Source organism: Paramormyrops kingsleyae, chromosome 23 (genome assembly GCF_048594095.1).
Source record: "Paramormyrops kingsleyae isolate MSU_618 chromosome 23, PKINGS_0.4, whole genome shotgun sequence".
In the NCBI taxonomy this organism is placed as follows: Eukaryota; Metazoa; Chordata; class Actinopteri; order Osteoglossiformes; family Mormyridae; genus Paramormyrops; species Paramormyrops kingsleyae.
Window position 1 is genome coordinate 19738913 of NC_132819.1, and position 19311 is coordinate 19758223.

General features: G+C 44.4%; 1 protein-coding gene across 1 annotated transcript; it reads right to left on the reverse strand.

Annotated features, from left to right (window-relative positions):
• Nucleotides 1-361: 361 nt before the first annotated feature.
• On the reverse strand, nt 362-12958 carry LOC111852201 (autotaxin-like). The gene is made up of 25 exons (XM_023827796.2): nt 12629-12958; nt 11940-12045; nt 11296-11466; nt 10978-11103; nt 10638-10698; nt 10373-10470; nt 10064-10143; nt 9570-9689; nt 9125-9180; nt 8213-8278; nt 8047-8119; nt 7626-7734; nt 7093-7218; nt 6820-6851; nt 6452-6579; nt 5281-5365; nt 5100-5187; nt 4837-5006; nt 4589-4643; nt 4164-4303; nt 3932-4067; nt 3487-3564; nt 1902-2034; nt 1355-1508; nt 362-852 (listed from the first exon to the last, which is right to left on the reverse strand). The coding sequence occupies exons 1-25, from the start codon at nt 12644-12646 to the stop codon at nt 682-684; spliced, it is 2580 nt and encodes an 859-aa protein (XP_023683564.2). The 5' UTR covers nt 12647-12958; the 3' UTR covers nt 362-681.
• Nucleotides 12959-19311: the final 6353 nt, after the last annotated feature.

Sequence of the window (19311 nt, forward strand, 5' to 3'; positions counted from 1 at the left end):
TTAAACATTAGACTTTGGTATTATGTTTTCACATCAAGCAATGTGTCATTTTGCAGTACCATACTCATAACAGTCGAGTCAATGCAGGTGAAAGTTTGATCCTGCAATTATAATTTCATGAGCAACAAGATGTTGAAAAAATAAACACATGTACCCAGCAGGAACTTTATTATGGATTGGCTATTCAATAGCACAGACAGAGAGAATTAATTACTTTCTGTAATGAACAGCGTACCACATGGCCACACAGAAACAGGTCAACAGAGGTATAGTGCTTGAAATGATCCTTAACGCGGAGGTGGAATTCAAGCTAGATACCGCAAGATAGTTAGAAGTACCTCAATAATAATTCACAAACAGCTGGGTAAAAATATTGGTTTATTGCAGTGTAATTAACTGATCGTCACATGACGTAGAGGTCAATAATGGTGAATCACACATTAGGATACCTTGGAAAACGACCACACAGTTTCATTGTGTACAGAATAGTGTACAGAGTGACAGGACCACAACGCAACCCACAACAGAGACAATTATCACAAACAATAAAACAACAGTATTTCTCTAGCTACTTTGCGAAAAAAAAATTGCTACATAAGATTAAAATTTTTAATGCCAGTTAATATTCTATCGATTCATAATACACTATATAAAAATATACACCTAGTGACGGGACAGGTTTCAGATATCATCCTCGAATGTGTGCAAGTAAGTCTTTAGCGAGAGGATTTCCACGTAGCTCCGGTTGGTGATCCGGTAGAAGTCCAGTCCAGTGAGGATCTCGACGTCTCTTACCCGTGCTGTGTGAGCCTTCATCAGCTCATCAACCCACCTGAACTCTTCCTCCACACTCTGTAGGACACATACAAACACACAAGGGAGCTTCAGACACCACAAGAGTCCTTCCTTAGCCAATTAGTACATTGCCTTTAATGAACCAATCAGTATAGCATCATTTTCTTATGTTATTAGCCTTCCTAACGCTAAATATGATGTTAATCTGTATTTTTTTTATGAGATGGCAACAAAGCATATGTGGTTCAAAGCAGAAACAGCCTCAAATCCTCTCGATACTGCAGTAAACATTTGCTGTTCGGTTTAGTCTTTAGCCCTTTGGTAGCAGTGAAAGACTAGAGAAACACAGGTGTCTACTAATCAGTTTAGCATAAGGTAAGTAAACAATGCAATGCAACACGGATGCGTCCAGGTGCTGGTCTTTGACAGACATCCTCGTAGCATTAGCACCGTGTCCGCACTTAAGGAAAACGAGCACTGCGACGTAACACCAGGGTGTACAGGCGCAGGTCTTTGATGTTACTGTTAGCATCGTGCTTAGCGTTAGCGTCACGCTCACGTTGCAGCTCTCGGCATTGTCCGGCCGGTGTGGCAAAATGAAGGAGAAGACGGTCAGTGGGCCGTCGCACTCGTCCGCAGCTCGGGTGCTATCCAGACAGCTGGTGATGATGCTGTAGTAGTGTGTGGGAATCGCTGGGAACTCGCCACCCAACCTGCAAACACAGACACAGAACATGCCATGTAGCATGAAGTTCGTCACGCCGGCCAACACCAGCTGACAAGGTCAAAAAGCAGAGTTTCGTGTATTCATCAGCCAGTGGCCTGTACTGCGAAGCGGGGTTACTGGCTAATCGGGGTAACTTGTCGGATTTAAGGTACCACAGTTTAAATGGACTTCATATTCCTTCACTTACATTTTGCCCAGACTACCTTAAATCCGACAAGTTACCCCGATAAGCCAGTAACCCCGCTTCATAGTACAGGCCCCAGGTTGCAGCTGATAGCAGATACCCAGAGCAGGCTTGTCAATAACAGGGTCTATTCTTGGAGGCGTTATCCCAGGTTCCTTTATCTACAGTCCCTAAATGAACCACATCTTTCATTACTGTTGGATATTCTCCATGGAGTCCCTCAGGCTGTCAAAGTCGTAGTCGAACACGGGACCGCTGACAATGTTGACCCCGTTCCTCTCACTGGCATATCGCTTCACCAGGGTCTCCTGGAAGTAGCTCCACGCCCCTACAGGTGAGAGGAGCAATGGGTGGTCATGTGCTTTCGGAATGAAACACAGAATTACGCTGCATGTTTATACAATGACAAAGGAGGAGCCACACTCTGAGACTCTGAAAACACAAAGCGGACAAACACGAAATCTGCGTGACAGCAACAAAAACACAGGTCTATGTTCTTATGATGCTAGAAATAGTGGTGGCTAATATGACCGCAATTTATCATGACCAATTGCAACTGTATCTGCGATAAGTGTTTCACAGCTATTGTTAGAATTGTGATACAGCATTACTTAAGTAATGACAGACCAAACCAGCAAGTTTGCGCTTCCTGTGTGTTCGGAGGCTGCAACAGTACTACAACAAAAACAGACTGATGTGAAACAAAACAAGGCACAACATCTCAGTGCTGTCTGTATATATCACTTCTTTGTCAGTCTCAGTGGGTCTCAACTTAGCGACTAGATCTTATACAAGAAACTTAATTGACCTTTTTAAACCAGTTAGCTAACCTAGATGAGTGGATAAATAATTCCATATGCCATTGGATTACCAAAAATATTGCACTTACGTCACCTGGCAAACAACACAAGGTCTATAGACAAGTCGGCTACGTTGTTGAATAACCAGAGACTGATGAGGAAAAACTGGTTCCAAAAAAAGGTTGTACTAGGTCAAAATGGTTTAAATGTGTGTTTTTTATTGGCCAAAGTGATAAATCTAAATTTGTACTGAGAACTTTTGAAACTTTAAAATTAAAAAAATTAAAAAGCACTTTTGCTATAATGAGATCTTATAATGAGAATCTTTCATATGTTCTGTATTTTTCATACTTCAATAATTAAGAATATTACAATATTGCAAGAATGTAATTGCTGGTTAAGTGGTTAACCTCACAGCAGACATTCTAATTTGGTTGTTTTGTAAACAAAAAATAATTTATGCATCTCATGATCTATATCATAGATTGTGTTTCTAACTAAAAATTTCATTATGTGACACTTTGGCCATATCACCCACCCGTAGCCAGAAACATCTTGGGAGTGGAAAGGCTGATAAAAGGAGTACTATGTCCTCAACGTCTATAATCCAGCCTGCTGATTGTGTGTATGTGCATGTGTGTGTGAGTGTACACATTGTTCCGCAGGCCGCTGGGTGCCAGCCTCCCCGAGACACAGACAACACGCCGCAGCACTCGAAACACTGAGGTCATCACGGCTATGGCGTGCTGCCACCTGCTGGCAGTAACCACACCAAGCGCAAGAGGCGCCCGATTCATGCAGAAAACATCTCTGGGGCTGGGAATCGTTACACGTATTTGCTGTATTGAAATAGTAATGCTAATGTCGCAGACATTTAGAGAATCAGCCTGAACAAGGACTGACATTAAAGACATGTGTTTTCCACTGCTGGGAAACAGACTTCTGCACAATATTAAAAGCAAGTTGTAAAACATACTCACTCTTAAATGCAGGGTACATTGGAACGGTGTTTGTGATCAAGACCGCGTCTTGTCTGGTGTTAGGAGACGAGGCCTGCCCTGACAACACAGCAGAAGCGTTGGTTTATTTTGGAAATGTTTTTTGTTGCCCTCCATACCTACGAAATTAGCGGCCTGCTACTGAAGAAGTGCATCTGAGGGTTGTACAGTCTCATGTACCAGACCACTCCAGGCACTATCAAGGTAGTCATTCATGGGGACCAATATTACAGGGAATCATCACTTTCATCTTCAAACTATAGCATTTAAAACTGGAGCAATCAACTCTTAACCCTTGGCTCCCCCAAGAGGCCAATAATGGTACAGCCTAATTTAGTGCAGAGGTAGTAGTCATTCACACTGGCACAGGAACATAGCAGTCACACCCAGCAGCCTTGATCGGGCTGCTGAGGAAGGGGACCCTTACCAGGGGGGAACAGAAAGCTGTAAGACAGCTTCGGATCAGCGCCATAGCCAGTGCACGACTGGCTCTCGAAGGGAGGGATTCGGACATCTGGCCTCACACAACTGGTATCAAATGCAGGGCGAGGAGTAACATCAACCTATGAGAGAAATGAGTGGCCATTTGTGAGAATCCCATGACTTGGAACATGTTCAGATTCCACAGGGGTTAATGCCAAGGGAACAACTAGACATACATCTGCCAGAACAGTGTAGGACGTCCACAGAGGCATGGCCAGCTCCAGACTGTACCCACTAATGAAGTCGTCGTGCTGGAGGATGCTGTATTTGGCTTGGAAGAGGACTGCTGGTCGACCAAACGGGAGATTCTGCCCACCTAAGGAAGCCACACAGGTCCGAAAGGAAGTTCATGTATCAGGGGACTCAAAAAGCACAGCAATCATTTATGTTTACCCGGATCCTTCAGGCACCGGTCATCAAACAGTTCAAAGATCATCTTAACATCCAAAGCCATTTCAGAGCTAACTCTGCCATCGCAACCTCCATCAAAGCTGTTGTTCATGGCCGCCATTTCAGATTCTAACTGAATTATCAAAAAAAAACCTGAAAAAGCATCAGCAGTTTCAACAACATCTGAATAAGCTAGTAAATAAATCCTTACTGTCTTTACGGCCTTCATCTTCACTGAGCATCTGATCGAGATCCTCAACTTTATTCTGAAACAGAGTCGGACCCTCAGGGACAGAGACCATTACCATGGTGATTTAAAGACAACCCAGTCCCTTAGTGAAAAGATGAGTCTAAGTTAATTCAGATCGTATATCTGAATCAGGCTTAAGGCCAAGTGGTGAAATTCACAAGCTCTGCTGGAGATGAACCATAAGGAACCCAAGGAGATCCTGCACTGACTTTATCAACACAGCTACAGCCCAGGTCATCCATGGAGGTGGCGACCGGCTCCAATGGGGTAGGAGGAGACACTTCCTCTGGCATGATAGGCGTGTAGAAGGGGTCCCTCAACATGCCATTGACGCTGCCATGGGTGCCGTTGTTCGAAACCGGCTGCAAACCCAAAAGGTCTGAGGGAACGGAAGCAAGATAAAGTGGATAGATGATTAGAGAATCTGACAAAGACAATTTGAGTCCACACAACAGGGAGGAAAGAGTCTTACCACACATGACATTGTAAAGTTCAATGTTCTCAAAAGCCGGCACCATTGTCTTGAATTTGAAGCTTGGTCCGTACCCCATAAAGATTGTCTGAAAAAGCAGAAGTTAACACAGCTAGCATTCATTGTCAACGGCAGGAACCACATGACATGGTACAGAGACCAGAGGTTGTGAACATTCTACCTGCATGCTGCTGAGCTTGTTGTCATAGCCATGGTCACCATAGAAACCACATCTACCAAGATTCTTTTTGCCTTCTGGTACTTTCCTGGAAAATTATTCACAAAAACTAGACCAGTTATGGCAGTCCCCCTTTCCTTCCCCCAACATTTCCACACAAGTACCAAATGAAAGATCAGATAGATACACATGCTACTGAATTCCTCTGAACCTGACTTCACGTGGACTATGTGAAAGATAGGGTAGACCAAGCAGAACCTTCAAGAACTTCATCCCAGAGGGTTAGTAGTTCACCCGTGAGCAAAACCTCATCCAACACCCAATTAAGTTCACACTCGGATTATGAGCAGTCCTTTTGACTTGGAATAGTCAAAGGGAACGACCACCCATGGAAGACATGGGAATGCCAATGACTGGCTCAGGGCTGAGGGCTCCGCCCTGCCCACTCCTGATTGGACACCGCAGCCATGTTGTCCATTACCTGTGCATGAACTCCGTGTGACTGCCGAGCTCCGGGTTGTTCGAAATGTCTGATTCCATCTCACTGCTGAACGTGAGAGAGGATGATCTGACCATTAGTTCGGTTGGATGAAAGTTGGGTGAACCCCCTGGTAACACCCTTGGGGTGGAGTTCTTTCTGAGGCTTAAACAATGCTACTAACGCAAGCCTGGTGCTATTACTGATGACCTTCCCCAAAGACCAGATGGGAACTTACCAAAGCTCCAGTCTATCCCGAACCTCAGCTCATTAACATGCAGTGCTTTTCAGGTTTTAAGATGGATATAATATGGATAGCAAAATACTCAAAGATGCGATTCAGCAGGAACAGAATCCTGCTTATCTGAATTCGTGATCAGACATAACCTGGAACACAGTGTCACCTATAATGCCATCTGCCCCTCATGCCCAGATCCACCCTCATGCATTCAACAGCTGAAAAGACAAACACCAGGAGGATCCTGGACTGTTTATTCATTTTCCAAAACACCACAGGTCTACAGTGGCTGAGATGATCCGGGTCCTCCACCCACCGTGCGACTGGTCTCCCTCCCTCTCCTGCTTTGCTCTGCGAACGGGCTGCACTCCAGCACGTCTGACGTTTGCACTGATGCTGCTCCAGTCAAAATTCGGCGCAGCCCACTTATCTCTTTAAGAGGAGCAAGACGGCAATACCTGGCCACATGCCACCGCTTCTCCATCAGCAGGTGCACGTCCTCGATCCTGCGGTTGTTGGCGTAGTGGAACCGTTTGGGCAGGTGTTGTTTCAGGTACGCCTTGAAGTGCTGATCCGACGTCTTACACTGGAGGAATAAGTTGATGGCGGACAGTGGCATTCTCATCTTATACCCTACACAATCATATGTCTACATTTCTGCCATTTCCGGGGCGTTAGCGAGGTTATATGGGATTTGCAGAATACTTCAAGCAAGCACAATAGTGAGAGATGCAGCTGGGCAGCCTAAAAATCCAATCCTTATACTCAACTCGGTATACTAATAAGTCATAATTGCTGCTCTTTATAATGAGCTGGTGCTACTTACGGTAAGATTCGCGACAATGGCCTTGGGGTCATCTAGGGAGAAAAAAAAGGACAACTTTCTAGGTAGGTCCCAAAGAAGACAGCTGTGTTGTCAGAAAGTCAGGCTGGTGTTCTCAGGGTCAGGGACCCCTGCAGCAATGCAAACACAGGACGAGTCCTCAAAAGTTTTACTTTTTATCTAGTCTGGCAGCTGTTGAGTGAACTTCAAGGACCTCCTGCAATCATGCTTGGGAACCTCCTTCCCCACCCTATTTCCTGTCCAGTCGTAACTCACAGTTGGGACTGTTGGGATTTCGGGCCCGGATCCGTCCAAGTGATCCAGGAATCAGGATTAGATCATCCACGTTCACCGGGTAGGAGCTGAGGTACTCCGTTCTGTCGCAGTGAGCCTCCTCCATTCCTGTGGGCGAACAGACGATACCCGGTCTGGCGAAATGGGCCATTGCACTCTTCCTCTTTTCAGTAAATGTCAGGATAACAAATTTAATTCTGGAACGTTAGCAAAGTTCCGTGTTTCTATAAACCTGCTGAGGGCAACAGGAGGGGCACGAATCAAACCCACAGCCCCAGAGGCGTGAGAAGAAAGTCCTAACAACTGGTCCACCTCCCTAATCGTGAGAATTACTGCATGAAAAAGAATGTTAAAATGTCTGACAATGTTATTTCATCAATTTCAAAAATCTGGGAGATGAAAATTAAACATTCATTGTGTTGGACCAAGAAAAAGAAGAAACAGTTATTCAGACAGTCCTCTAGGTCACCAGCAGATCTCAATGCCTTCCTTTCCAGAGCGGTGGATGTTGTTACCGTGGTCTCCCACCAGGATGATGTTGACACACCGGTGTAGATTCATTTGTTTCAGGCCATCCATCAGCATCCCAATAACTCTGTCGATCTCCCTCAGGGGATTATTCAGCTACGGGGCCAGAAAACCAGGCATCAAACTAGTTACAAACTGACCTTCATCGTAAATATGAAAAACAAGCACAAATTGACACAGCTAAGTAGCTAAGCAGCTAAAAAGATTCTTCTGACATGGGGGGGGGGGGGTTAAACCACTCAGATGGGTGACCAAAGCTAAGCTTCTTTAGTCAATACTCAGCTACACAAGCAGGTCAAAGGTCAAGTTGTCCGGAATCAAAACTGCCAAGTAAAATCTAACAGGCAGGAGCAGGTGAGTGACATGCCAAAGAGCAAATCCATGTCCTTCCCTTTCCGACCAACTGACCTCATTGCTGTGCGGCCCCAGCTTGTGGCCGAAGGTGTCCGGCTGCTCAGAATGGACTGCGTACACATAGGGCCTGCAATGGGTAAAGACCCAGTTACTCATCGTTTTTAGTGAAAAGGGGACAGAATGTCTGGCTTCTCTGCGCAGGGATTGGTTTGAGGCCTACCTCTCATCATCTGGCAGGTGAAGCCAGTGCAGGATGGTGAGGATTCTCCTCTCCAGTGGAATCACCCTGTGGAAAAGCAGGGATAATGTAACAGAGGCCCCGTATTCATTCACCTCGTCGTGGGTCAATGGTTCTGTCGGCCTTTTAAAAGGCGTGTGCTTATTAGTCGGCGTGCCGTGCTGAAAGGCAGCCGGCAGACAGACAATCGGCTGTCACGATGTAGCTGAGCACAGCAAAATCTCTGATAACCACCGAATACAAAAAACACTCGCTAACAGCTCTGGTTTAAAAACAAACCTTCTTGTCTATCGGTCTTCATAGTGAAGGCAATAGCACAGTGTAATATTACAGCGATGATGGTGAGGGGAGCACGTTTGCTTCCCCATCGCAGTACAGGAAATCTGACTCCGGGATTTCCATAGGTGCATATTGTTCTAACCTTCTCAAGACACAGGACACATACAACACAAACCAGCCACAGACACTGCAGAACACCCTGTCTCCCAGACACTCTCTGCTGATACAAACATTCTGACCTTGGCACTAAAACTCAGGTGTAAATATTTGCTAACCCCCCTACTACAGGGTGAGTAGAATACCCCCACATGTTGGCACAGTACCCACCACGTCATTTGTTCTTTACACTTTTTAAGTCAGAAATCCACCCCCCCCCCATCACCCCCGTGCCTTGAATGCTCTCACACATCAATGGCGTGTCTGTGCTGTGAATGAGGGACCCTTTGTCTGGACACTGGACTGACCCAACGCATCCTACTGCTTATGAGTTACACAGAAAGGGGGCCGACTAACACAGCGCAATGCTCTCATTTTTAGGTGGACATGGAAAGATGCACTGAACAGCCATGTAAATGAACCGCAGACTTGTATGAACACACACACACACACACTTACACAGGCCAGAAGAAGGTCCCAGCCTTCACTCCTTGCTTGACAGCAGTGATCCAGATCTTCAGACAAGGCAAGATTAAAGCTTAGTGCATGAAAAACCTGTGATATCATCCTCTACATGATTTTACGTGTTTCCCATTGTAATTCAGTTTTGAAACCATCATGAAACAAGTTGTGAAAATCTTCGTCCCAAACACTGTGTATTCAGTCGTGTCATCAAATATAAAGTGATTAACTCAGAACAAAACTACTTGCTACCTTAGTCAGCGAAAAGTCTTTCTTTGGAATATGCACAGCTCAGCAATCTTTATGTTTCACAGACCGATAAGAAACCACACCAGCACTCCCACGTTTACTGTGCGAGTAGGAAAAGGCCGCCCCAGTGAGGAGATCAGCCATACGGGAGCGGCACCGGGGGGGGATGGGGGCTGGGGGGCCCAAGACTCACAGGCTGGCCTCCCCACCAGCGATGATTCAGCTTCTCTCGACCTCTCAGGAGGAAGTTCGCGTCAAACACGGGGTCGTACATCGAGTTATCAACTATTCCATGCGATTCGGGATAGAGGCCCTGCGTTTAAAAATAAATAAATACATCAGGTAAGACATCCCAGTGGAAAAGATTATTTCAAATACATTCTCAGAAAGGTCACGGCATTCCATCTGAGTATCATGTGGGTGGATCACTGGGTTAGGACACTGTCTGTGATTGAAAAGTTTCTGGTTCAAAACCCACGACTGGCGCCATGATTTCACTACTGGGCCCTTTAGCAAAGATCTGAACCCCCCCCCCCCCCCCCAGTTACTCCAGGGACCGGCTGACTCTGCTTTCTCGAATGCATGTCACTTTGGATAAAAGTGTCTGTAAATAAACGAAAATGTAACTGATGGAGTCGGATGGGTGGGAAGCACGTGTGAGACGGAAAAGGGAGGCAAGATCCTTACCGTAGCCAGAGTGTAGAGATTGGGGAATGTTTTGGTGGGGTACACAGGTCTCATATACGGAGCGGCAGTGCCACACGTTTCTAAAACAAGAGGGGTTCGGTCTTAGCTGTACCTGCCTTTTCAGTTTAGTTTATTTTATTTATTTGAACAGGGACAATGTACAAAGTACATTAACCTCAAAAAAAAGAGAGATGCTTTAAGGAAACAGTAAAAATCCTGTCCGTATAAGGGTGAGCTCAGGGATTAGTCCTCTAGCGGACCGTAAGCCAAAGCCCCAGCTGGCTCACTGCACGAGCACGTGTCTCTTACTCAATTTGACCAGGGTCGGGATCACCGTGCTTCCCTTCTGCAGGTAGGTGGCTCGGAATCCATCGACAGAGAGCATGATCAAAGGTGGCCGGACAAACCTAAAGCAAACGGACAGGCCCATTAGCATCTCCTAAGCCAGTGGATTTTGCAGCTGTACCATTAGAAGATATTACCAGAATAAGGTATATAAAGCACACTTTAAAGCCTCAGACAGGGCCTCAGTCTACAGGACAGGAGGGCATCTGCAGGTCACATGACCACTCACCCCGCAGGGCACTCTGGTTTCTCAATCTCCTCACACTCGTCCTGTACCCACGGGGTGTCCCCTGCCGAACGAGACACGAGACAAGAGGCCGAGTGTCAGAGAGCGTCCAGCAGAGGGCGCTGCGGTGGGATCCACTGCGTACCAGTCACAGGAGCCGCGCAAAGGCGCAACAATGGGAACCTGGGCTGGATACGCTGTCCACCGTTAATGTCGCTAATATCTTGAATCAAGAACACTAATGTCTATTAGGCTGTTATTACTGCTACCGTTACCCAACAAAAGGTGCTGGAATTTCAATCTAGTTTCTAACCACCATCATGCCAGAAGCAGACCATGTCACCTTTACAGAGGATGCTGTAGTTGGAGCAACAGTCCCCTTTCTCCAGGCAGTCTCCGGAGCAGTGACAGGCATGTGCCTCGTCCCGGGTCTCTCCACAGCGCTCCTTGGTGCATTCGAACCCACCGGCTGTTAAAGCATCAAGCGAAACACCACTTTACCATAGGTGGTATGACTGCGAGGGCTGCTGGGTGTTATGGCTGTCGCTCTCAAGAACGTGGTCTGTATTGTGCTAAATAACATTGAAAGTTTAGAAAAGTCTCTTCCTGAAAACTCTACGAGCTCCGAGCATGAAGCAGGACCCCGCGATAATGTTTTTACCCGTCTTTAAGCAGTGCTCGTCGAAATCCAAGCAGCAGCTATTGTAGGTCTTGCACAAGTTGTCACAGCGGCAGGTCGGAGGCTCCGCTTCTTCCAGCTCGAAGCAGCGGTTCTTGCAGGAACCCGAGGAGCTGACCCACAAGCTCTCGGGGGGGACACGGTCATTACGGTCTACGGAGGACAGGCGAGAGCCAAAACGCGTCTCAAAGCTTTAGCACAACGTGACTGCGGGGACATGCGAAGCATCCTATGTAATTTAATTTGAGTTTTACTATTAATTAGCACTTTCAACCTCAGCACTCTAAAGTAAGCCTTTCTCCTTGTATTCGTCTTAATAAATAGTACGCAATCCGTAAAACAGCTGAATAAACAATTTTATATAGGTCCTTTTGAATAATACATTCACCCAATATAACTAAATAAATGTCAACATTCTCCTCAAATATCTCCACCATAATTTTCTTTAATGACACAAAATATAGTGTTTATTATATATTATATGTATACATTTTTTTTATTTCCTTCCATCCAGTGTGTGTGAGATTTTTTTTTTTTTTAACTCATTATGATAAAGTTTTTTAAAAGGTTATAACATACGAAAAATTTCAATGAGGGTTGTGTGTGCGGGAAGACTCTCCCCAAACCTTTGGAAAGCGGCGGGCTTTCATCCCAGTCTCCTGAGCGCTTTGCTTGAAAAACATACGCCAAGCAAACATTGGGTGCAGTAAGCAAGGCGACAGCATGCAGCACCTACGGATAAGAATAAATCAAACGCCATGCATCTACACGTTTCCCCCGATTTCTCCCATCTGCATTGCTCCCTGGGCTTGCACCTTTGCATATAGGGTAAATCCCTGAACAGCCTCCCCGGAGTTTGACAGGCATCAAGACACACGTGTGGGAGCAGGTAATCATTAACGATCCCGTAATGAGCAAGTCTACGCACGTTTTCACCCAGACAAAGGTAAATGCCCCACTTTTGACATGGCCGGGTTGACTAGTTTCAACACGAGTCCCTCCGAAACGGGACAATGAGCGGCGTTTCAGCGCCCATAACTGAAGCCCGTATAAATGCAGAGTTAATGCGAGGCACTGGCACGGTGATTATCCGGGAAGTAAACAGCACTTCAGGATTGGTGAAATTGCGAAATTAGGTTATCTGTCTTTGGGACAGAAACGCGTGAGATTCAAAGTACACATCGGTTTAAATGGAGAGCAAATATACAACAGGCGCACTCCGGTTATTACTACACAAACTTTAACGTCTTAAAATCTCCTATCCGAAGCTGAGTGTTTAAGGCACTAAGAGCACCACAAAGGAGTCTTACCGTACCAGTTTTCCCAGCAACATGATCCCAGCTCCGATATGACCCTCGCCAGCTGCCGGTGCTGCTGCTTCGGACCTAGACGCGCTTCTGACTCTGCAGCCCGGGCTCCTCTTTCCGGGGATCCTTCTGCTTTCTCCTGGGCTCCTGTCTCCTGTACTGGTTTTATCCCCACCAGCGTTCAGACTGATGCTAGTGACAGCTGCCCAGTGTGACAATGGCGCTATTTGCGGGTCAGATGTCCTTTTAAACGCAGTCAGCCCTCAGTTGTGGTCTTGCTCCTACGCACAGGATAACCCCTGACAGACCCAATAAATCGCCCCAGAGTGGGAGTCAGCGTTTGTGCTGCAACTCAAGTTCAGGTATCTAATATTGTCTGCATGTAAGAGCCGAAAGCTGTTTAGGACAACGCGTGGCGAACCCTGTGCATTAAATCTGAGTTAGCAGCAAGTAGCCTACTTTATATAATACATAGAAGGAATGTGGATACTTCATAGGATATAATATTGTTTTTTCATTGCATAAAGATGGCATGTTTATTTGTTAAATATTCAGTCCCATGTCACATGGCAGTAGGTACCGGCAGGTAAGTGCCTTGACTGGACCAAAACACTTAAGAATCAACTTAACATTTTTATGTAATTATAGGATAATTTCCTTTTTCTTTTGCTAGCATATGTTATTATTTCTTTCAAAGGCCACACTGAAGTCAAAATTTCTATGTTTTGACCAAAAATATTGGTCTATGTTTCACCCACAATTTTCTTGTATTAGTCTACAAAAAAAAAATCTAAAACAGGGACCAAAAAGCCTGAAAACAAAGTTATTCAAGAGATTTGTAAAATCCCACAATCAGCTGTGGGAATTGAAATTCCACTCATCAGATTATTCCAAGAGCCGTATCTCAAAAACTGTTAAAATAACTACTTTTTTTCTTGATTTGGTATAAAACATTCTGGCTTATTAAATCTAACCTGGGCGATTTTTGCTTGCCTGTACCTAGTCATTGCTGAAGGAGAAGGTCCAGGTGTCATTTGAGAAAATGGGACCAAAAGTTCTATTTAAGTCTTTTTTATATTGTAAATTCAGCATTTGTGAACAGATGATCATTGTTCAGTTAAAAGAAGGTAATTAATCAGAAGAATCTCCACAAATTAGTACTCTTATGAAAATAGCAAAGGTAGTATTCACCGTCCTATTCATCATTGTGATGTCATCCGTTGTATTTGCAGGAAGATTTATTGGTGTGAGCAGAAGAGGTGTAAATCTGTAGAAAAGAACTTTAATCCTTGGACAAAACTAGGCTTTATTGTTTGTCAAATATACATTCCTGCTTAGTACAAATGAAATTTTAATGAAAATCAACCAATTTTGATGAGTTTCTAAAATGTTTTTCAGTGCATGTAATCAATCTGTATTGTGAGATATATAGTGACATAGAGATAGATCATGGAAAAGTTTATTAATGCGATCTGAAGACAAATGTTTTGAGTTGCAGAACAAGAAACATCGTTCAGTTTAATCGGGGACATAGCGAACTGTTCTTATGATCAACAGGGATTTTATGGCAACTTGAAAACATTTCATGTACAACACGAAATAATTTTTACAATGAGAAAATAAAGACAACTGAGTGAAAGACACAAGTGATTATAGGTATAATCCAGGTTCGTGGTTATAGTAATGTAAAAAAATGTGTTTTGATAGTAAAATTTGGGTAAAATATTGATGCAGCACCTATCCCATGTGGGAGATGGTGTGGGAATCGCGGATTCCGCGGCTCTAGCTTAAAGAGACGGTCTCTCTCCAAACCCCTGAGTGTGAACGATCGCAGAGAGCATTCAGAAGACGGGAAACATGAGACCTGGGTGCAGATGGTTAAACGCAGAAGTGGCCATGCAGAGTTGTGCTCTGCCTCTCACGGGCGTCTGCATGACCTTCTCAGCATGCTGGGAGGTGCAGCAGATCACATTTCCAGACCTCCCACTGCTTCCAGTCCCAAAAGTGGGCATGTGAAGTAACTAAGGCAGTGAAGCAAAGGAGGCACCCCCAGGGCCCAGAACCCAAGGTGGGGGAGCTTCCAAAAGGCACACCAGTCCATTCATGGGATCACACGGTCAGACGCCATGCAAATCTCAAGGGTCTTCTGCAACCGAATGGACAAAAGCAGTTATGACCCTCGATTTTGCTTAGAGATGGGTGGCCGGGTGTCTCATCCATGTGTGCAAAGCAGAGCAGAGTGGCCTCAGCATCGACAGCTGTTTACCCGGTCAACTACTCCGTCACAATGCAAACTAAATGCTTGCTCAACAGTAGAGTCCTCAAGGCTGTTACTGGAATAGTTAAGTACGATCAGGCAGCAGCTATTGCCGATTTAACAGTAATGACTCTAGCATTTCTCCAGAATTCCCTATGACAGAATATTCACCTTTTTTGGCTTTTACCAACACAGAAGCTGCACAATTGAACTGAAACAACATGGTGTAATCTTGCTTAAAACTGTAGAGTTTTGTGTTGGGCTTTACCTGTCTTCCAGTCTGAACGAATACTCGTGCAAGTTTCACGTTTTAATTGTCACTCACACAGACATGCACTGCGCATTTGTATAATGAAATGTTTTTCACTTCAGGGCCATGCTTGAAAGGAAATATGTAATGCAGAGAAAATAATTAAAATAAAATAAGAATAAATAATAGAGCAGATAATAAAAACCACATGACTGCAAAATGAGACATTACAGAACCGGGATACCAGTAGTAGGGTGGCATGGTGGTGCAGTGGTCAGTGCTACTGTCTCACACTTCTGGGACCCGGGTTTGAGTCTCCCCATTGGTCCATGTGTGTGTAGTTTGCATGTCCTCCCTGTGTCATCATGGGGTTTCCTCTGTGATGGGTTGATGTCCCATCCTGGGTTGTTCCCTGCCTTATGCCTGTAGCCCCCGGGATAGGCTCAGGACCCCCCCCCCCCCCCCCCACCCCCGTGACCCCATATATGGAAAATAGGTGGATATTAGTAGTTGTAGAATAAAAAAGCGTCCATCCACATTAAATACCCGGTTGTTCCATACAGGATCACAGGGGCCCACAGCTACAGGCTACAGGCACCAGGCAGGGAAAAACCCAGGACAAGGTGGCACCTGATCACAGGGCACGTTCACATTCACACCTACACACAATCTGGCAACTCCAATTCACCTCAGCAGGGTAAAATAATAATATATAATGAAAGTGTGGGATGGTATAAAGTGTGAAAATTGGTGTTAGTCACTGGGAGTCTTATTCAGTTCACGGACAGCCAGAGGCTCGAAACTCATCCTCGGTTTCTTGGTTTTGGTTTCCAGACGGGCCATTGTTGGCGTGGGTAGGATCTGTAATCGTCTTCATCGCTTTGTCCTTCCTCTGCCTCCCATGGGTGACCCGCAGGTTCAGGAGCTCGTACCTGAGAGTGACGCACATTCACTGCAGATAACTGCTGCCACATACTTGCCTGCTTCATTCAGCAGTTTGGTCCTTCATGGAGGTGCTGAGAAGCTCTAAGGCAGCAGCCTTCTGGTGCCTCGGTACCAAACGCTTCAGTAGGTTACTATGCAGAAGCTTGTTTTGGCTTCAAAATGCCAGGACTACCTAAACTGTCTCAGACGACCGTCATGTAAATTCTCTGCTGGCCTAATTTCACAGAGATAAAAATGTTAAGCGACTGATTCAAGATATCCATTATTCATCTAGAAATGGGAGTTCAGCAACAAGCACAGAGCAAATAGCGCTGCAGAGATCTAGCGCTGCAGAGTGTCAATGTTACTTTTCAATGTTACATTAACAGATACACTTAGGAATACAAGTAGTTTGTATAAAAAATAAAGACCACAGGTGTACAAGAGCCTTTCGATCTGCTCTGGAAAATCCAAGTGAATTGCATATAATTGCTATGAAATTCATATTTTAATTAATGTCTGGCAGAATAAGCTAGTTAAATAATAACTAAGAAGTGATTTATAAAATGATTGCACTTTCGATGTAGTAAACAATGAAAGGTGTGCAAAACGCCTGGTAACTACAGACTGCAGAGAATTAACAGGGTCAGAAAAGCCCCTGAATCTGATTAATTTTAAATCTAACAGTGAGGTCTATTGTTTGCTGGATACCTTGAGAACTTTCTGTAACACAAACTCTCATCCAAGGCTGTAGGCAAGTACCTCGTTTCATATTGGTCGGCCTTAAATGCTCAGTTGCGCTTCAGCAGCGTGTCCTGGCGGATGCCCTCGCGGCTGCGTCGGGAAGCAGCGGCTCCTCTAACCTGCACCTCTAGCTCGGCTGCAGTAGGCCTGTTTAATACTGTACATTTTAATAAAACTTGTATTTACCCCTCTAACATTACGTACAATTCATAACAATATGCCCGTTTAAATAGAAAATATGAATAATAAAATATATTGAGCAGTTTGATTATCCTCCTCGTCTATTTCTGTTGTAAAAAATAAAAACAGAAAAATAATGTATAAAATTAAAAACGGTCTTAACCAAACGTCACGTTTATATTTATAATGTTACGTTTACGTACCTTACGTAATACTTGGTATTCTAGTATTGTTTATACGGTATTACTAGGGCAGATTTTGGACCATGGAGTCGTTAGGTCCGATCTCTTGACTTAGCTCCTGATCTTTTCAACAGCAAGAAACTCCCCTGACTTTGACTAATTGGCAACAGGATATTAAAATAATCGTTCCTAGCTTTAATCTGATTTGGTTTTTTTAATCCACCAATCGATCCATCTTCTAAATGCTTATCCTAGTCACCTGATAATCTGATTAACAGACCCAAAAAAGAACAAAATATTGTGAATCACAGTTTTAATACTTTTCATTGCTAATTATTGCAAATTTGACGGTCAGGTACTTATAATGTCATCCTGCAGGACTAAGAATGGAAACGCTGATATGAAAAAATAACCAACAGTAAAGAAAACAAAAGAAATAGAAAATAAAACTCTAAAGCTCGTTACGAGCGGCTCATGACGTGTATAAGTAACGACATTAGAGGGCAGTATTGTATCGGATTAAGATGTTTCTTATGCACTTTGGAGAACTATTATTTTGGGTAACGAAAATGAGGGTAAGTGTGTATCCTAGATACAGATGCATTTACAAACAGTGAACTGATTCCTTCCATGGGGCCAGTGGAGCGGGGCTGGACTTTGTGTTTGCTGATTTCTCTGAACCAGAATCAGTTGTTGAGTTTTTGCTCAACATCGGTCACTAAGATGATCACCAGCTGTTATGGCGCATGTGGATATCTGGATAGTTTGTCTATATTCCTGCCACAATATACACTGCAGGACATTGTCACTTTGGTGTTTTAACAAGTGTGGCGACCATCATAAGTGCTTTTAGGCTAATTAACCCCCCCCCCCCACACACACACACACACACACACACACACTCCAGATCAATGGGAACAATTGTAGAATTACATAATTCAGGTAATATTTGTAATTATATTAAACCACCAGCTAACAAATTTTGATACTCAGGGTTCCCATGTCAGTGAACAGCCCAACGAGTTTCGCCACAGGAGACCCCCCCCCCCCTCCCCATTGCCAAAGACTGAACTTAATGTTCACATGATGTCGGCCCACAGCCAATGATGCACAGAGCTCTTTTGTGTGAGACAGAAGGAGACTGATCAGCAAACTGGCTTTCCTGTGCAAGATCTCTGTTGCTCTCTCTTCTGTTTTTGAGTTTATCGTGGCTGCATCTCACAGGCACATAGTGACCAGCAATGTGTAGTTCCATATTAAAAGACCAGATTTAAATTCAGGTCATTACAATGAAGCAGCTCTGAACCATGAACTCTTGGGTACATTTACTAAATGAATGTAAATATTTAAATTAGTCACTTCGGTGTCGAAGCGCAGCCTTTCTGCCGTGCAAGTTTGAACATGTGTCTACGTGTGTAGAACATTAACTAATAACAGGTTAAAGGTAAATGTTTTATAGTCACATCTAGTCTTAGCCAGCCTGCAGTGACCCACTGCTTGCTAAAGAAACATGCTGGCTTGTTCTTTCCTGGATTTTCTGCCTTTTATGTACTTGCATATTTTATATTGAAAATGTCAGCTGCAGTGCATTCGTTTTTTTTTATATGTGCTCTGTGGTTTTACATCACCAGTCCATGTATTTCTCAGTAAATCCACATTTGTGTTACAAAGTACTTAGGCTTGCTCTGGTTGGTGATGATATCCAGACATGCAGCATTCAACTTCTGGAACTGAACGTAAAGTCCAAACCTTAGAGTCCAGTCTGGCCTGATTCACTGGAGCATAAGACCGTGGTGGGATACCTTTAGGTGTTAACCAAACTTGGGCACAACCTTGGAGTAAGCTTACGAAAACCTCATTTTCTCAAATATTCTGAGCTTTTCAAGGTACATTCCTCAGGGAACTGACTGTGCCTCTTAATGCCTTAAACTGAATATATCATCAATTTACTGAGAATATTCTTCCAGAGACACAAGGTAAGGTGCCACAAGTAAGCCATTCCTAGAATGTTCTACTTTGGTTGTGACAGTTTTGTTGATGAGTAAAACTGTTGTTCTCCTCATTAAAGATGGAATCTTGAACGCCAGGACCCTGATCTTTGACACTCAGGATCAAAGGCTCTTTGCTGCAGGACCACCATGAGACAGAGTCGGA